A 17982-nucleotide genomic window follows, 5' to 3' on the forward strand; every position below is an offset into this window, starting at 1 on the left:
TTTAAATTATTTACTTTTAAAGATTAGTTAGTCAAATGTTTGCCGTGTTTCCGATGTTCCTTTACAATTGAAGACAATTTACCTCCTAGTCTAAACCACCCGCAGGACGACGGGGATGGAAGTGAGCAGGGTTTGAACCAGGGACCATCGATAGGTTCGAACGACAATCCAGCGTGAATCCGCACGACCAGGCAGCCATCTAGATGTCCTCGATCCATTAACTAGGTCAAGTCAAGTCTAGTGTAACGATACACTCTAAAATATGTTGCATCTCTTATGTTTACATAACGATAGTAGGATGTGTGATTGACAGTTACAATCACTTTGGCTACCTATCGATGGGGCTCGACTTCAAAACCGATTCGATGCTGAGCTGTGTTCGCTGAACGCTTATAAGGGCAGCACGGAAACCTTCTTCTCAGATGACCATTCCCCTCATTGGTTTAAACATAAATATCTGTATAATACACCACTTGATGAATAGTATACATCCTCTGAACAGTGAGCAAGTTATAAACATAAAAATTGTCCTAAACAAAAGTACTTAAAACAAAACTTACTACTTATAGTAGTCTGGAATAAATGGACTAATTTACTACTTATAGTAGTCTGGAATAAATGGACTAATGTACTACTTATAGTAGTCTGGAATAAATGGACTCACATTTGGAGGATCCTTGTCGCTGGCTGCCAGTGTCAGGAGTGGGACGTTCACTTGTTGGTACTCAGATATTCTGACTGACCAAAGGGCTTGAGAGAAGACGGGAGGGTTAGGGTTCCTTATCACGTAGACGGTCACGTAGGCAACGTCTGTCCTGGGGGAGGGTTGGTCATCACTTGCAAACACTGTTATCTGGGGCGGGCAAGAGAGTGGTGGGTTAACAAAGGATTACTTTTCACACTAAAGACAGTGATAAAATTATGATTGTAACACATAGGCGGTGATAAAATAAGATGATTAAGTACATAGAGCTGTCTTGGTATATTTAAACATATAGACAGGAACGAAGTGATGGCTTTAAATACACAGATAGTTACAAAACAAATGGCTTTAAAGAAATGTATGATGATACGATTATATTGAGTTACACAGAGTAAGTAAATCGTATTCTGTAATTATATCCAGAAACAATGAAACTTTTGTGTTGTTGTTTTTTTCACAAACTTTACAAAGCTTCTATCAACTCACTCTGTCTGCCTGTCTGTCTGACACACCCAATGTCAGGTTAAGCTGAAATTTCGCACAATTATTTCTTTTACCTGACAACACAAGATTTTTTTTTTATTTACCTATTATTAATTAACAATTGGTAATGAATTATTTTGTTTGGTATCTTGAACAAGATAAAGAAATCGTACTTGACAGATTTGTTGGTATAAATTGAATTAGTCCCCTTGAGGACTCTTGACTTGAACCTTTAGTGAACACTTTTTTATTTCTTTAAAAAACGATTATGTCAACTTTCACGAAGATAGACCATTCTTTCCTCCCCTTTCCAAACTGGTCCAGATAAGTGATAGGGTTATAGAGCATTGAGAAAGCTAAAAGTTAAACAAAGAGAATTGGTAAAAATATTTTTAATCGCACAGATTTATTATGTTTAGATTAATTGTAACTATAACTACGTCATTGATCCAAACTTACTGATACAGTTCCATTTAATATACGCTTTTTTGTTCTGTTAAGGATATTTTAATATTTGTCTTGTTTTTTTTAATCTCTGACTAATTAGTTTGCCCTACCCATGGTCACAGCTTCCTACTCTTTTTTCACTACCTCTTTCCCAAGGACACCAACATCTTTCTCTTGACCACCAGCATCTTGCTCTTGACCACCAACATCTTACTCTTTTTTCCAAACCTTTATTCATGGCCCAACATGACAATTCCTATATTGATGTTGACTTTACCAATTACTCAATTAATTTTGTTTGATATAGAAAAGGGGAGCTAAACCTTGCATTATTGAGAAATATGGCCGTGATTTTTCGGTTCTTCCATTTAGATAAGCTCTGTTGTTGTTGTTGTTTTTAGTAATTTTTTTTCTTTCTGATTAGGTTAGAGTTATATTATAATAAACATCTCATGTAGGCGCCCCCCCCCCCTTTATGGATTTTCATGTCTGAACTAGTAAAAGTATTATGTTGACATAATGGACCAGCTCTGTCAGTGCAAACGCCACCATCATCAAGTACAATTTGCTAGACACAAGAGATACAACTATACTACAATAATCATTAGGTAAAAGAGGAATAAAAGGGGGCTAACTTACCGGGAAGACAGAGCTTGTTGACTGAAGTAGAGATCCTGCTATTGAGATGATTCCAGTCACATTGGATATTTGAAAGTACAAGATGTTGATATCATTCTGTACTATCCTGTAGCTCACTGATTGCTACAAGAAAAATAAATACAAAATATTTTTACATTTAATTATTTTAAAAAATGTCTATGAAACCTAAACAAAAAATGTAAGTCATAGTATTTCTATAGTACTAAAAAAAATTACTATTGTATTTGGTACAGTAAATGTATAAACCCGCTCTCACGTATACCCAGCATGTATAATACGTGACTTGCCGTAAACTACCAGTACATAATGTACTATTATCGGTACTTTTGTTTTCTTTAGAATGAGATGTGCATAAAGCTTCTCGATGTACATTCCACAACCACATAGAGAACTATAGGAGGTATATAGTCCCATTTGTATGCCCATTGTTCTCGTTATGCTATGTTTATGAGTAAAACAAATAATTTGGGAACCCCACATCTTTGTATACACCGCATAGCTACCATTCATTTGTAAAGACACTTGTATAACCGCGGGCTATATGCCCGAACATACGGCAGTTTTTCTCTGAGATATTGTAGAAGTTAAGTAAGGGCGTATTTATACAATGGGAGGATAGTAAGTGAGGTCAGTCAAACCGGTTTTATACTGCGAATTATATCTACGTGTGTACATCTACTATTGAAATTATGTTATATTGGTTTTGAAAATACCATATCGCTATAACCCACACAACTCCATAGGTCCGCTTTGTATCCAACAATGAAGACCTGGTCTGTGCCAGTGTTACCCTCAGCAGAGACACTGTAGAACAAAGGTCATCTTACTATCAACAAAGAGATCAACATGCATCCCATTTCTAAACCTGCCAAACCCGTCTTGACCTCTACCACATTGATCTTTTCTTCAACTGGTAAACCAGTGTTTCTCAAAGTGGGGTACGCTTACCCCCCAGGAGTACGGGAAGACTTTGGAGGGGGTATGCGTTACATCTCATTAAATACCCTGACCTTTTTTTTTTAATTACCCATTTATTATGTTCAGTCTTCTACACTTTAGACAAAAGTTTGTGGAACACTGATCTAGACCGTAACAGAGGAGGAGTTGAATAGAGAAAGAATAATGTAAACAATGTCACTCACAAACTGTGAATTTTAAGTCCTGTCATTCACAAGACTGTGAAATGTAAACCCAGTCATTCAAAAGACTGAAATGTAAACCCTGTCACAAGGCTACGTTGTAAAAACAAACATGGGTTGACATGATTTGGAAAAGTCAAAATTAAAAAAAATAAAATAAAATGCTACTACTAACGTTATCAGCTTCAGTAGTATTCAGGTCTAGAATCTGTAGTCCCACAGGGGCGTCCTCTTTGATGTAGACTGTGTAGGTGTTGTTTGGTACGAAGACTGGTCCGTTCATGTTCCTCAAGACATTCACTGTACATGTGGAGGTAGAGGTGAACTGGGGGACTCCATTATCTGTCACTACAACAGGAAACTGGAACAACGGAGATGTCATTGTGTGAGATGTCATTGTGTGAGATGTCATTGTGTGAGATGTCATTGTGTGAGAAGTCATTGTGTGAGATGTCATAGTGTGAAATGTCATAGTGTGAGATGTCATTGTGTGAGATGTCATTGTGTGAGATGTCATTGTGTGAGATGTCATTGTGTGAGATGTCATTGTGTGAGATGTCATAGTGTGAGATGTCATTGTGTGAGATGTCATTGTGTGAGATGCCATTGTTTGAGATGCCATTGTGAAAGATATCATAGATGCCATTATGTTAGATTATATTGCGTGAGATCTCATTGATTGAGATGTCATTCAGTGAGATGTCAGTGTGGCGTGTCATTGTGTGACTTGTCATTGTGTGAGATAGGATTGTGCTTTTTTTAAGAACTAGAAACACTATTAAATAAATTGTTTGCTTTCCAGTCTTGTAATATAAATACTGAAATAATGTCTGGAATCTAAGATTCCTTCAGACAATCATTTAATGATACAACCTGTGGATCTCATAATTATAGAATGTACAGAAGTACACATCCAAATGTGAAGTCTATGACACTTCAAAGTGGATTACCTTGTACGTGGAGGTCAGATGGTCCTCAACTAGTGAGCGAGAGATGGATACCTCTCCGCTGTACTGATCAACATGGAAGAAAACATAACTCGTTAGTGGCGAGTTGGATGTTTTAGAAATAGAGTAGGTTATGTCCCCTGCTAAGCCCTAAAAATAGAGAGAAAAAACACACATATAAAATGATTGATATGTCAACATTATTTTACCATTACATACATTGATTCCTTTTACATTTATTTAAAGTATTAAGATGTATTTCGAATTTGTTGATTTGCTAAGACAATCTTGCAAGAAAGTATTGGAGTACAAATAATTAAATAAAATATCCTAAACAGACTTTGCATATCAGTGTCATGAAACTCCCTAGTTAATTCTTATAATAATATTTTTTTAACGTTTTAGTGAGTTTTAAACTGTTTATGTCATTGAAGCCTTGTACTTTTTTTTTTTTTTTGAATAAATGTAGCTGCAACTGTGGTGTATATATGCAGGGCCGGTCCTACAGATTGCGGGCCCTATTCGAAACGGATTGCGCGGGGCCCATTCTGGGTTGTGTTAAGGGTAATAAGTGAAAATTAAGATTTTATATTACAAAATAAATTCGTCTTTGTATTTTATTTATACTTTACTAAGTAAAAAATCACAGTCAAATTAACTTTACGAGCCATCTACAGTAGATAGTAGTTTTCCAACAAAAAGCAGATAAACATTTAGATCTGCCTTTTATTATTACTATCGACTAGCAAAATATTGCTTTTATCTATTTTTAAGAGGTCGAGATAGATATAGATCTATATTTGTATGCCAGGGACTATAAAAAATTATGTATTAGAACTTCTTGCTTTGGATAAAATTCGCCTTATTATTATATTTTTATTAAATGAAAGCTGACAATGCCGATATTTTTTATCGCGAGTAGGATTGGCGTTGTTCATATTTAATGACACCCCAAAATGACAATTTTGTCTGTTTTTAAGATTTGCATCAGTTTTCAGAAGATTTTAATAATTTCAGGAGATTTTCATGACTTTTTCGTATATTTTAGAATTTCAGGAGAATTCCAGGAACCCTTTAATAATAAGTTAAAATGGTTTAATCTAATAATTTACATCTAGAATTTTTACACCTAGAATTCTCGCGGGGCCTATGAAAGTGCGGGGCCCACTGGGGTTGCATAGGTTGCAGTGGCGTAGAACTGACCCTGTATATACGTATGTTGCGAGGTCTATTAAGTGTTTTAATGTAATAATATTTTTATAGAAGGAAAAGCAATGTATGAAAATATCAATTAAAACAATGTTAATGACCCAATCAATTAAAAAGTTTTGTTTATAACTGATAAATTTAAATAAATTCTTCCACAAAAATCATTACATTGACATTTCATTATTTTATTTGTCTCCAGTTATCTTTCAATTCTTATCACCTGATTCTCCACGCAAGGGTTATCTCCCATTAGCTTATTACATATCGAATACAACAAACGTAATTTAAATAATAACGACTCAATTAAATGTTTTATTTTATTATTCATTAATGTGTTGTCATCATGCATGAGCTTGCATACCAAATTTAATGTCGATTGGATAAGTAGAAATGGTCGAAAAAATCGATTGCCAGAATCCAGAAAGTTCTAATGGCCGCAAAGTGATTTTACATAAGCGTTGTAAAAATTCAAGTAACAGGTATATTAGGCCACGAAGTCTCTAAGGGGAGGTGATCATTTCGTACACTAGGGTCACAAAGTACATAAGAATGCTTGAACTGATGGTTAAAACTGACACCAAAAATTAAATTATTATTTAATAAATTCTTTATTTTAGTTGAAATAAGTGTTGAATCTTAAATGTACGGGAAATAAGTTTGGTCAAATCTGTGGACATATCTTCGCCATTGTTATTGTGTGTGTGTGTGTTTCTATGGTAACGATGGGAAAAGTTAGCGATTGGTTGTGAATGATGCAACATTGGTGGCAATGTCGTCATTTTGGTCTTAGTTCGGACGACTCCATAACGTGAGACTGAAAGGTTGTGTTATTGTAGTGAGATAGATGTTGTTAAAAAATATTATTACTAAACTCAACTACATTTATTTCATTTACCACAGGTTGGTTTTGTCTATATTATAAATAAAGCATATTTTGTTATTTGAAGTTTTTGTTAAGTTTAGATATATTGCTCCTGCAAAGGTCTAGTTGTCTACCAGCAAATTGGTACTATAAGTCAACGACCGGTAACAGAAATAAGATCCCGGTTTGAATATGTCAATAATCTAACGTTATGTTTATTCTCAACAATGTGTCTAGCTCCATTCAATTTTTTACATATCAGATCAGATATTTCAAACTTCTAAATGTAGATTCATTGCAAATCAAGAAGCAACGAGGTTACAGACTGCTTGTGTGGAAACACAAACTCAAAATCGGCCCCCGAAGTGGTCCACCCAGGCAGATAAAAAAAAAGCAGGTTTCAATATTTTCAGAAAGAATATCAGAATGACATTCTATCAAAGACAAATTACAGAGAAGAATGGAGAAAGAAGGTTGACAGATCTTGTCTAGCAGACCAAAGGATAGGTGAAAGTGAATGTGAAGTTAGATTGTAAACCTGGCATAATTGATGTCTTATTATGATTATCTAATTGATTTATTTCTTTTGTAAAGGGACAATCTCTTATTCAAATCCTGTAAAAAAAAAAAAAATAGTTAAGTGTACTATTCCAATTGATGCGCCCGGCAGTTCACGCGTTAATATAAAAAACTACTTATTAATTGTTGTTTTAAAATATGTCCAACTTATATGCTTACTAAATAGATTTGTTCTCTTTTAAAAATAAAGAAAACATTTTTTTGTGTAAATGTTTTAGTTAGTATGACAGAACTTATATAACTTTGCAATAGTAATGTAATTAAAAAAACTTGTCACAAAAAATCTACAACCATTTGCATAAACATGGTAAAAATATGGTAAGTAGTCATCTCCCCTTCTAAAGAGCCTCCTGTGTTTGTTACTTTTAATAGTGCATAGTTGTAAAGGTGGTGTATTTTTATGAAACAACTGCTTGCGTAAGTGATTTTAAAAATTTGATTTTTCGCTTTCAGAAAAGAAAAACGTAGCCGTTGCATCAGAACTTTGAATGGTCTAAAATATTATGATGGCATATTTTCACTATCTTTTCTAGTTTACGAGATCTAAACGGGACGGACGGACAGACGGACATTCTACACAAAACTAATAGCGTCTTTTCTCCGTTCGGGGGCCGCTGAAAATCATGGAAGTAGTCCCATCATTATGGAGTATGTGTATATTTCCAAGGTTACAATAAGGAAAGGGACCTTTAGTTTCGACTAATGATGAGACCACAACGAGGTATGTCATAATTTATGGGAGAAAGTCACGTGGGTGCCAGTAGAACGGGAGACAAATCATAGAAGCGAGACATTAAAGATGTGCATTTGTAGTGAGTTCGATTTTTTTTTTTGTTTAACATACAACTAGATGAACATCTCATGTCAAGATGAATGTCTTCATTGTTAATAAAAGTTACATTGACGTTTTTGTTCACAAAAGAATTATGTTTAAATCCTCTTTTAAAGTAACGTCTGAATTATATAAGATATAAGATAAAAGATATAAGATATAAGCTATAAGATATAAGTATAAGATTTAAGATTTAAGATATAAGATATAAGATTTAAAGTTTGATAACAAGAATAGAATACGCCTACAACCAAGACCTATCGATATAGAAGGCCCAAACACAGGTCTGCAACGTCACAACCTGTGGGAAATTAGACCAATAGCTCGATGCCACGTCACAGGTCTCTATGACGTAGCAAAGTGCTATTGGTCTCAACAGAAATAAGGTTACATTTATCGATTAGTGCATAGATTTATTTAAACTATCACAATTAGTATCCCATAATTTAGTACTTTGACTTTTCTTATTTTACTAGCCTCACGGTTTGCAAAGTACTTCCTGCAGGGGACAGTAGCAGGGTAAAGAAGAAGAAGCAGAAAGCGATGGGAAGTCAACATCGAAGTATGGACGAGCTTATCATTGAGGAAGACTTTAGTCAAGACAAAAGGTAGAATCGAATGTGAAAGATGGTCCACAGATCATATGTAATGCTCCAATGGTGCAACATTCTAATTGATAGGTGACGGTAACTTTACATTTTTAAAGTTGAGGTAGAGATTGAATTAACCAATGTAGAGTTTGGAAGCTGAAATGTCCTAAATGTTACATACATTTAAAATAGATACAGTTACTGATTGTCTCTAACAAACAATAAGTAGTAGATAGTTGTAATATGCTACAATCCGTGAGATAAAGTATAATAGTTCTGTAACTTTAAAACTAGGGTTTACAGTACTTACAAAGTCTGAATCCGTGGCATTGACCTTGCCGATGACACTTCCTAGTGCCTGGTTCTCAGGCACTGTAAATGTGTAACTAGGAAGTCCAAACACTGGAGGGCTGGGGTTCCTATTCACATTAATCCTGACGGTCTTAAAAGCTTGTATTGTTGGATCATTCTGTCTATAGGCACGCACTGTTAACTAAAACCAAATGCATAATAGAACTGAATAGAATGTATACTTGTAAGTACAATGGCTGCTACTATATTCTCTGATCAATGATCTTATACTAAATCCAAAACCCATTCTTCTCATTTCCTGGAGTCATATAAAAGCAATATATAAATCAAGCTTCCTGGTTCAAATCTATTGAAATAAAGATTTCAGTTCAAATCACATCAAGCAGGTAACGTTTTGTGAAGGCTAAGAACTATGAATGTTATTGATAGTTGAACAGAAGCTCAAAATGATGTAGAAAGACTATTTTGTTTTTCCTTCTAATTGAATTTATGATACATTTATAGAAAGTTAAAAGCTCTATAGAAATAGTGACCAACACAACAGAGACAGACAGACAATAAGTATAGACACACAACATAGAGCCACACACACACAATATGGCGAAGAAATCCTGTTCTCAGAACTCACCACGTATGATAGTGACCTGACTGGATCACTACTGAAGGGCAGTATCTGGGTGATGTCACCGGAAGTAGCGTTCACACTGAAGGCAAGTTTAGCGAACCCATCGGCCACATTCTCATACAGTAAAGCACTCTGGAACAAACAAACAAATAAAACAACTTTACTTACCACCCTAATTATAGAACAATTTTGGGACTTTGTTTACATTTTCACAAGATAGGGGTTAAGACTTTTCTCAGAAAGGGTTGGGCTTGGATCTACTAAAGAAGCAGTCTGTGGTGCCATCAATTGCTAATTATAAGCTGCACTTGGACATATTTTTTTAATAAATATATCTCGGGATATGGCATTGTGATCTGACTACAACTAAGCTACCAGATAAAGGCTGAAGGTCTAAGAAATTTACTGATCCTCTCTTGTGCTTACTTTAGGGATATATATATATATATAAATGGAATTTGGATTACCTAATGTTATGGATTCTCCCAGAAAAAAACAACTGTTAGGGTTTGGTGTTACCCTGTGCGATTAGTTAGAGGCGTCACCACATCATTATGTTTCCAGATTATTATTTTTATTTGTATCATTATTTTCTTTTTTATTTTTGAAATCTGTTGAAAGTTGTCATCGGCTTCCTACTCCCCCATTTCTTCATGCTTGCTACCATCACTGGACAAGACTTCATGCTTGCTACCATCACTGGCTACGTCTTCATTTTAAAAGGAAAATCTCTTCAAATTTTTTGAGTAAGTATCGATGTCACGGTTGTAGGATGGAGACTTGACTTATTGTCTTCCCTCTCACTAAACTAAACTTATTTACATTATAATATTCATGGCCCCACGAATAATAGATAAGGGGAACTCAGATTTGAATAAAAAATTTACGCTCGAATGGCGCTTTAAAAAGTTCGAATGCGCCACTAACAGTTCAAGTTATACAAGAGATTTATTCCATGGTACAATAAAACTGAATACAGGTTAACTTAACATATACGTTGATTATTTTTTTTTAAATATTCGGCTGTCTTACATTGCCTGCAGAGTTAATTGCACCTAGAGTCTCCAAGTAAGCTGGCGTCGTGTTGTTCTCTGGCAGATTGTACGTTGAGGAGGTGGGGCTGAATATAACGCCCGGAGTGGATGTCACGGTTACAGTCACGTTGGCAGTATCTGTCAGTGAGGGGACACCACGGTCTGACACCACAACTTGGAACTGTTGCAAGAGAGAATAAATAAAGTAGTATGAACTATATGTTATACAAATGTTTAATTAAGTATTTTTTTACATTGTGTTTTATGAAGAGTACATGTAATTTACCAGCTGGGCTTCTAGGTGGACTTGTTATGGGTATAACAATGAAACTCTGTTTACAGATTGGTTAATGGAAACAAGAAAACAAAATTAAAAAAAACTTGACAAAATGATAGTTTAAATCAATGATTTATACGTGTGTGGTTGAAGTGGGCACAAATCGTTTGAGAGATAGCAGTATGATTAGAATAATTGGGATCATAACTTCTCATCAAAGTCCAAGGTGTAGTGGAAGTAGTGGAAATCGTTTTAGAGATGAGAACGATTACTTTATGATCATGTCGCTGATAACTCCTGACAGCCATCTTTCACTTTTTTTTCTTGTCCATCGTTTTGTTCCTGATTAAGAGCGTGTCATTTCAAACCCTGATATAACGTCGTATGTATTCTAATAAGGGCTGACTTTAAGTAATAAGCAACACTGGCTAAGAAATTACAAATGATGTACAGCAATACGAATCAATGGATCGTCTTCTGTACCTATTATCAATAGCCTATCTTATTGATTTTAATTATTACGCAAAAAACAGTTTATTACATTATCTCTAGACTTATATCTATAAATGTTACATTTTTATATTTTCAATGACATTATATTCTATTCTTATTTCATGTGTCTCTCTTTTTGTCATGTAAATTAAAATAAATATATGAAATATTGTTGATTTCATTTTTTATAACTAGTTTTTTTTTATTGGATTTGGGGATGAAATGACCGGGGATGAAATGACGGAACCGATCATAGGATACTCACAGTGTACACTGATGTTGTCAAATATCTCAATGATCTCACTGGATAGATCTGGCCGATGTTATCAATACCGAACAGCGTCCGGATGTCTGTCCCATTGTTAATGTTGGTAATACTGAAGTCCATCTTGCCGTTGTCCGAGTCGGGTCTCTGTGTTACATAAACAGCATCAGAATTACGACAAGCATTTAAAAAAAAAAAAGCACACGTTTTGTATTCTTAAAAGTATCTTCCAATTCAAAACAATAATCTTCCAAATTTCTTCCATCTCAAACTCCTGGATGGTGAACTCTCTAATTCTTTGATTCGACCATTTCATTAAGTTTTCTGTGCAGATGATGATCAAGAAAAACAAAACAAAAACACTTTTTGTTCCAATACCTCTAATTACTCTAGTATTAAACTTTCATTACAATAGAATAATAACAAAAAAAAAAGTAACTAAAGATATATTGGGTTCAAACCGGGTATCAAACACGTGACACTGTCAGCTGCTTGAACATACGATGTTTCTGATACGGCCAGTGGAAAATACATAGTTGTTAGATTATTTATTGATATCTTCATTATATGGACATCTAGATCTAACACTGCACCTAACTGCACCTAAACTTAAGCTCTAGTCTACTCCTAGATCTAGAATCGTGATGTAATCTAGATTAAATTTACTTCAAAATATAATCAAAACTTATACACTTCAATATTGAATCGAAGCAACTTTAAATGGTCTCAGCATCGCATTCCTACACTGCAGCTGACTTGAATGGAGGTATTGTAAAAATACAGTGGTCTTGGGAAAAAATGTGAATTCACTTTTCGCTAAACTAAAAATTGTGAAATTTAACATTGCAAAGCTAAATGCAAAACACAAATCGAGATTTACTTCAATACATTTAAATATTGTAGAAGCTTTATTTTTATAAATAGGAAAAATTAGTAAATGTAATAAATTATTTTAGACATATAAAGTTAAGCTGTTTCGGAACTATAATACATAGCACATATCCAGTAAATAGTAGCATATACAAAAACGGCTGCACATAATTCTTAGATACATAGGCGTTTGACAGATAAGTGTTACATAATTGTTAGATAATTGTCAAGATATATTAGGTTTAGACAGATAAGTGTTACATAAATAAGTGTTAGATAAAAAAAAGTGTTACACAGATAAGTGTTACACAGATAAGTGTTAGATAAAAAAAAGTGTTACACAGATAAGTGTTACACAGATAAGTGTTATATAAATAAGTGTTAGAAACATATGAGTTAGGTAGATAGGGGTTAAATAGATAAGTGTTAGACAGATAGGAGTTAGATAAACGTTAGATAATTCTTATATAGATAAGTATTAGGCGGATAAGTTTTAGACAGATAAGTGTGATTTAGGTGTAAGATAAATTTAAGATGCGTGTTAGATAGATGATTGTTTGATAGATAAGAGTTAGATAAATGTTTGATAGATGTTAAGTACTTTCACTAATATAAAAGACGTATCATTCAAGAAACATCATTTTTAATGTTCGGTTGTGGGTTTGTAGATCTACAACTGCTAGTACAACTAATCCGATTGAAGCGTATTATATTTCTTATGTGAAACTTAAACATAAGCATGCTTCTTTTAAAACAAATCTGAACATAACTTTTAATTTTACAGTTTTACAGATTCAAATTGAGACTAGGTATGTGTAGAAACGGAAATGAAATTTAAAACTAAAAATTCCGTCTCTACTGTCTCATGTCTCTTCTGTCTCATATCTCTTCTCTTTAATTTTCACACCAGTATTACGACAAACAGGCTCTTCGATTTCCTCAGAATGTTTTAAACCTATACAACCAAAACATCCGCTCCCTTTTTCTAAGAGTTACTTCAGAAACACGCACAGACACCTCAAAACAATAATATAAACTTGAGATAATCTAAGCCTAACAATCTAACACATTTAAAGACTAAATGTTTCAATGCATATACTCTTTACATCTTTCAAAAAATACTTTTACTTACTAGTGAGTTCGAATCTGTTGCCAAAACATTTAGGAAAGGCATCATGACCTCCTGTGTATCAGAGATTTGAGCAATGTATTGATCTCTGTCTAGTAATGGCGCTACATTTCGATAAACATTAATTGACACTGTAGCGGTGGAAGACCTTGGGTCCAGGCTTGGATCTTGTGCAGTAATATAGAGCTAAAAAAAAACATTTGTGTTTTAGTCATTAGTTAAAGAGTACAATATTAAAGTAATTACACCTTCCAGACCTTGCAATCTTCGGAGCAGAGGATGCAAGAGTCAAATGGTTCTGTGGTCCACAATCAACTAGAGATTCATGTGGCCAGCACAACGACCAACTGCCTTTTCTTTTCCACCAACTAATGTCAAATACCCATTATATTTGTGTGGATTCAAAACTCACAATCTTCATCAAGATTCGAACCCGAGATATTCGGTTCGGTAGCCAAACGCTTTACCGCTCGGTCCATCAACCCATTAAACAGTAGAAGAAAAACCGTTTAAAAAACGTAACAAGCAATCAGATGGAGGACTCTCTAATATTAATAATTATAAAACTAGTACACTACAGTTAGTATTCTATGCAAGCCAAATGTACATAGTACAAATAATTTACAATAAAATCTTACTGTGTAGGTATTTGGTTTTCCTGCATCCTGTGAAACTCTTTTAGCCACTGAGATAAGTCCAGTATACATGTTGACATCAAAGTAGTCAGAGCCATTCGTAGTAGTATCCAACTTATAAACTATTATATTTTCTGGTGACTACAATTTGAAAGATACAACTCTTTTATTGACATGCAGACCCAACTGTGACCTACATATTTATACACTTACCATGCAGATTAAATTATGCTATAGAAAATCAATGCTACATATCAAATATTAGTAGGTAAATTATAATATTTTAAAAGAAGTTTCAGTATCAATTAAGTTGCATGATAAGATATTAATAGATGACTAGGGATTAACGTCTGGAAATATTGTGATTTTTATTTGTCGTCTATGTTATTTATAATAGGGGGGATGGGGTTAAATGAATAAATTGTATCATATCTTTAAAACTTTTTTTTTGGCTCATCGACTCTATTATTTAGAAACAATTATCACTGACAGTCTAGACAGACAAAGACAAGAAATGACAAAAAGTATTGAAAACTCTAATTATTAAAAGAAGAAATTAAAATATACAATAGAAAAATGTATGAAAAGTCTAAAAACAAAGGAAGCTTTATCTTGAAGCCCACATAAAGATCTTTCGATTTACTAGTGCGGCAGACCCCAAGAACACAAACTACAGCAACGCTTCATATAAGCATTGGAAGGACGATGCTTTTAACTGTCAGGCACCTTTCTTGGCTCATTAAGGATTACTTACCAACGATTACTGTGGATCGATAGTCAACACTTTATTGATAACCCAAATATTTCTAAAGGAATCCAGAACAACTTTATCCTTCATGAAATTACAAGTTTTGTATTTCTATAGGAAACTCTCCGTACTAGCAATCGAACATCCGTTCTCTTCTACTTGATGCTAACAACTGACAACTTCTTTTTCTCCATTATAGAAGGAAAACTCAAAACCATCCCGTGTATACTGTTCACATTCTCACTTGGGGATATAAACAAATGGGTATAACCCTTTCACATCAAAATACGAACAGAGAAATAACACATTCACTATCACCATGCCTGCCCCTGACACAAGACACATCTGATATCCCAAGACATAGACCTTGCCAAAGATCTCTTCACTAAACAGCTTCCTATATGTATGCAGCACAAAGAACAAGCTCGATCGCCTTCATCGTAAATATCTTGGCAAACAGCAACACTCACACTTCAGTTACTATTACTGGTGAAGTGACATGATGTTAAAGTAAGAGAAGATTGTAGTGTACGACACAGCCAGTAAATGATCGCAAGTCTTCTTTCAAACGTTAACTATTAGTTGAATATTTTTAGATTTGAACAACTTACCAAAGGGCTTCTGTTGAACAACTTACGAAAGGACCAGTGTCTGAGGCTCCTAATGAACAACTTACGAAAGGACCAGTGTCTGAGGCTCCTATTGAACAACTTACGAAAGAACCAGTGTCTGAGGCTCCTATTAAACAACTTACCAAAGAATCAGTGTCTAAGAGTCCTATTACGAAAGAACCAGTGTCTGAGGCTCCTATTAAACAACTTACGAAAGAACCAGTGTCTGAGGGTCCTATTAAACAACTTACCAAAGAATCAGTGTCTAAGAGTTCTACTAAGAAAAGACCAGTGTCTGAGGCTCCTATTAAACAACTTACCAAAGAATCAGTGTCTAAGAGTCCTATTAAGAATGGACCAGTGTCTGTGGCAACTATTAAACAACTTTTCAAAGAATCAGTGTCTAAGAGTCCTATTAAGAAAGGACCAGTGTCTGAGGCTCCTATTGAACAACTTACCAAAGGACTAGTGAACAACTTACCAAAGAATCAATGTCTAGGGCACCTATTAAACAACTTACCAAAAGATCAGTGTCTAGGGCACCTATTAAACATCTTACCAAAAGATCAATGTCTAGGGCACCTATTAAACAACTTACCAAAAGATCAGTGTCTATGGCACCTATTGTGATAACGTTGGTTCCTGGAGGGTCATAGTCATTAATAGCGGCACTATATGTGGGTAACGTGAAGACTGGCGGACTCAGGTTACGTACAAAATATATAGTGACTGTAGAATAGATCACTTCAGTTGGTACTGCGTCATCAAAAGCCTCGATAAAAACCTGTCAATAAAAAAAGGTACGAGCTAAAATGTTGCCATGGAAACATTAAGCACTGTATGTATAAAATCTAGTAACCACGAGATCTTTAACCCTTAAAAAGCGTGTGGTAGTTTAGCCTCTAAACATCAGAATTGTAATTCCATTTTGTATGCACTCATTGTAAAATAGCTCAGCACTTCAAGGGTTAAAAGAGTATTGATTGAAAACAAGACGCTACATTTGTGAAAGCTCATATTGTGGTCAAGTAATACCTCTTGTTTTATTTTATATTTGTCAAATGTATAACAAATTCATACAGAGCAACAAGTATATATATATTCATATAGCATTGCTATTGCACTACACATGTATTATTCTCATCTTAGCAGTGTTTAAAAAGTTAAAAAAATATATGAGGCTTATATTTTCAACATTGATTTCATTTACCAGACAAAAAAAAAAGAAATATGTTATTTGTTATAAATGTTGAAGGATGAAAAAAATGTTGCTAGTATTCTTACGCCCTTATGTCAAACAAAATCTTCATCATTATTCGCGTACTTTTAAACCTATTTAGTAACTACCCCAAAAAAAATACATATTTGATCTGATTAAACTTAACATATGTGCACATGCAGCATACCACAGCACTGGATCGAAAGTTTACAAGATTCCGACTCAAAGTTAGTTTCCCAGAGTTTTCGTTGATATTGAAAGTGTTCTTGGCATCCTCTGGAACACCGCCGGAGATTCGATATTTGAGATTGCCCTTGAAAAATGTGGGAATAAAAAAAAGTTTAATTAATAAACCTTGACATTTTTAACAACATTATTTTATTTAATATATCTTAAATTTTGACTAGTCTACGTGACAAGCAAGTATGGTGTAAAACTACTTGGTCTTTCTTGACCTATTTGCAAGAGACTCATTCACCCACAAACTCACCAGTAAGTTAGTTTTAGCTGCCCTAATGCTGACCGGTACCTCGCTGGAGACAAAGGCGTTGATGTTGATGCTTGCGTTGTATGGAGCGTTCAGCCAGTACGGTGGGAACTGGACATTGGTGACATTAACCGTGACCTTGACTGTGCTGTTCCGGGACAACGAGGCGCGGTTATCGGAGACCTGGACATCAAACTAAGAGAAACCCAGAGAGAAGAAATAAATGTTTTTATATAATGAGGTGGCTGGTATAAGAGAAGGGTTGAGTGTGTATGTGTGTGTGTGTGTGTGTGTGTGTGCTAATGCTGTTGTTCATTGAAGAATAAGAGAAGGAAATAAGATTCGGAGGGAAAGGAGAAGATTAGGATTGTGGACGGTATGAATAACACCAATCTTGTAACAGTGGTGGTTGTAAATTAAAAGAGGTTTCTCTTTCTGTCTTATTTCCTGTTTGCCTCTATCATTTTCTCCCTATTTTTATCTTTTTCTTTCTCTTTCTGTCTCGGTCTCTTTCTCACTGTTCTTTACCTCTCCTTCTTTCTTCTATGTCAATTTCTTTCTCTATCTTTTTCTAATTTATTTCTCCCTCTGCTTTATTTCTTTATTTTTGTCTCTCTTTCCCTGTTTTGTCTTCTCTATCTCTAATTTCTCTCTCTTTTTTCTCTCACTTTCTATGTCTTTTTCTGTCTTCTCGACGTCTTTTCTCTCTATCTGTTTTCTCTTCTGCTCACTCCTATTTCAATCTCTCTTTTTTACTCTCTCTTTTTGCTCTTTCTGTGTTTTCTCTTGCTTTTGTCTCTGTCTTTTTTCTGTTTGTTTTTTCTCTC

At 34.6% G+C, this 17982-nt stretch overlaps 1 protein-coding gene across 4 annotated transcripts in view; it reads right to left on the reverse strand.

Annotated features, from left to right (window-relative positions):
* The window catches only part of LOC106062059 (protocadherin Fat 4-like), a 60095-nt gene that overhangs the window by 25118 nt on the left and 16995 nt on the right, over nt 1-17982 (reverse strand). For all 4 annotated transcript variants that reach the window (XM_056019113.1, XM_056019115.1, XM_056019116.1 and 1 more), the window contains exons 9-21: nt 17159-17350; nt 16856-16981; nt 16048-16233; nt 14094-14231; nt 13459-13641; nt 11457-11603; nt 10421-10603; nt 9392-9520; nt 8762-8944; nt 4383-4529; nt 3608-3793; nt 2273-2395; nt 665-853 (exon numbers count right to left, since the gene is read on the reverse strand). In XM_056019113.1, the coding sequence (XP_055875088.1) occupies nt 665-853; nt 2273-2395; nt 3608-3793; nt 4383-4529; nt 8762-8944; nt 9392-9520; nt 10421-10603; nt 11457-11603; nt 13459-13641; nt 14094-14231; nt 16048-16233; nt 16856-16981; nt 17159-17350 (2112 nt within the window). The remainder of the gene's footprint in view (nt 1-664; nt 854-2272; nt 2396-3607; nt 3794-4382; nt 4530-8761; nt 8945-9391; nt 9521-10420; nt 10604-11456; nt 11604-13458; nt 13642-14093; nt 14232-16047; nt 16234-16855; nt 16982-17158; nt 17351-17982) is intronic.

The sequence above is a fragment of the Biomphalaria glabrata genome, chromosome 2 (assembly GCF_947242115.1).
Source record: "Biomphalaria glabrata chromosome 2, xgBioGlab47.1, whole genome shotgun sequence".
Classification (NCBI taxonomy): Eukaryota; Metazoa; Mollusca; class Gastropoda; family Planorbidae; genus Biomphalaria; species Biomphalaria glabrata.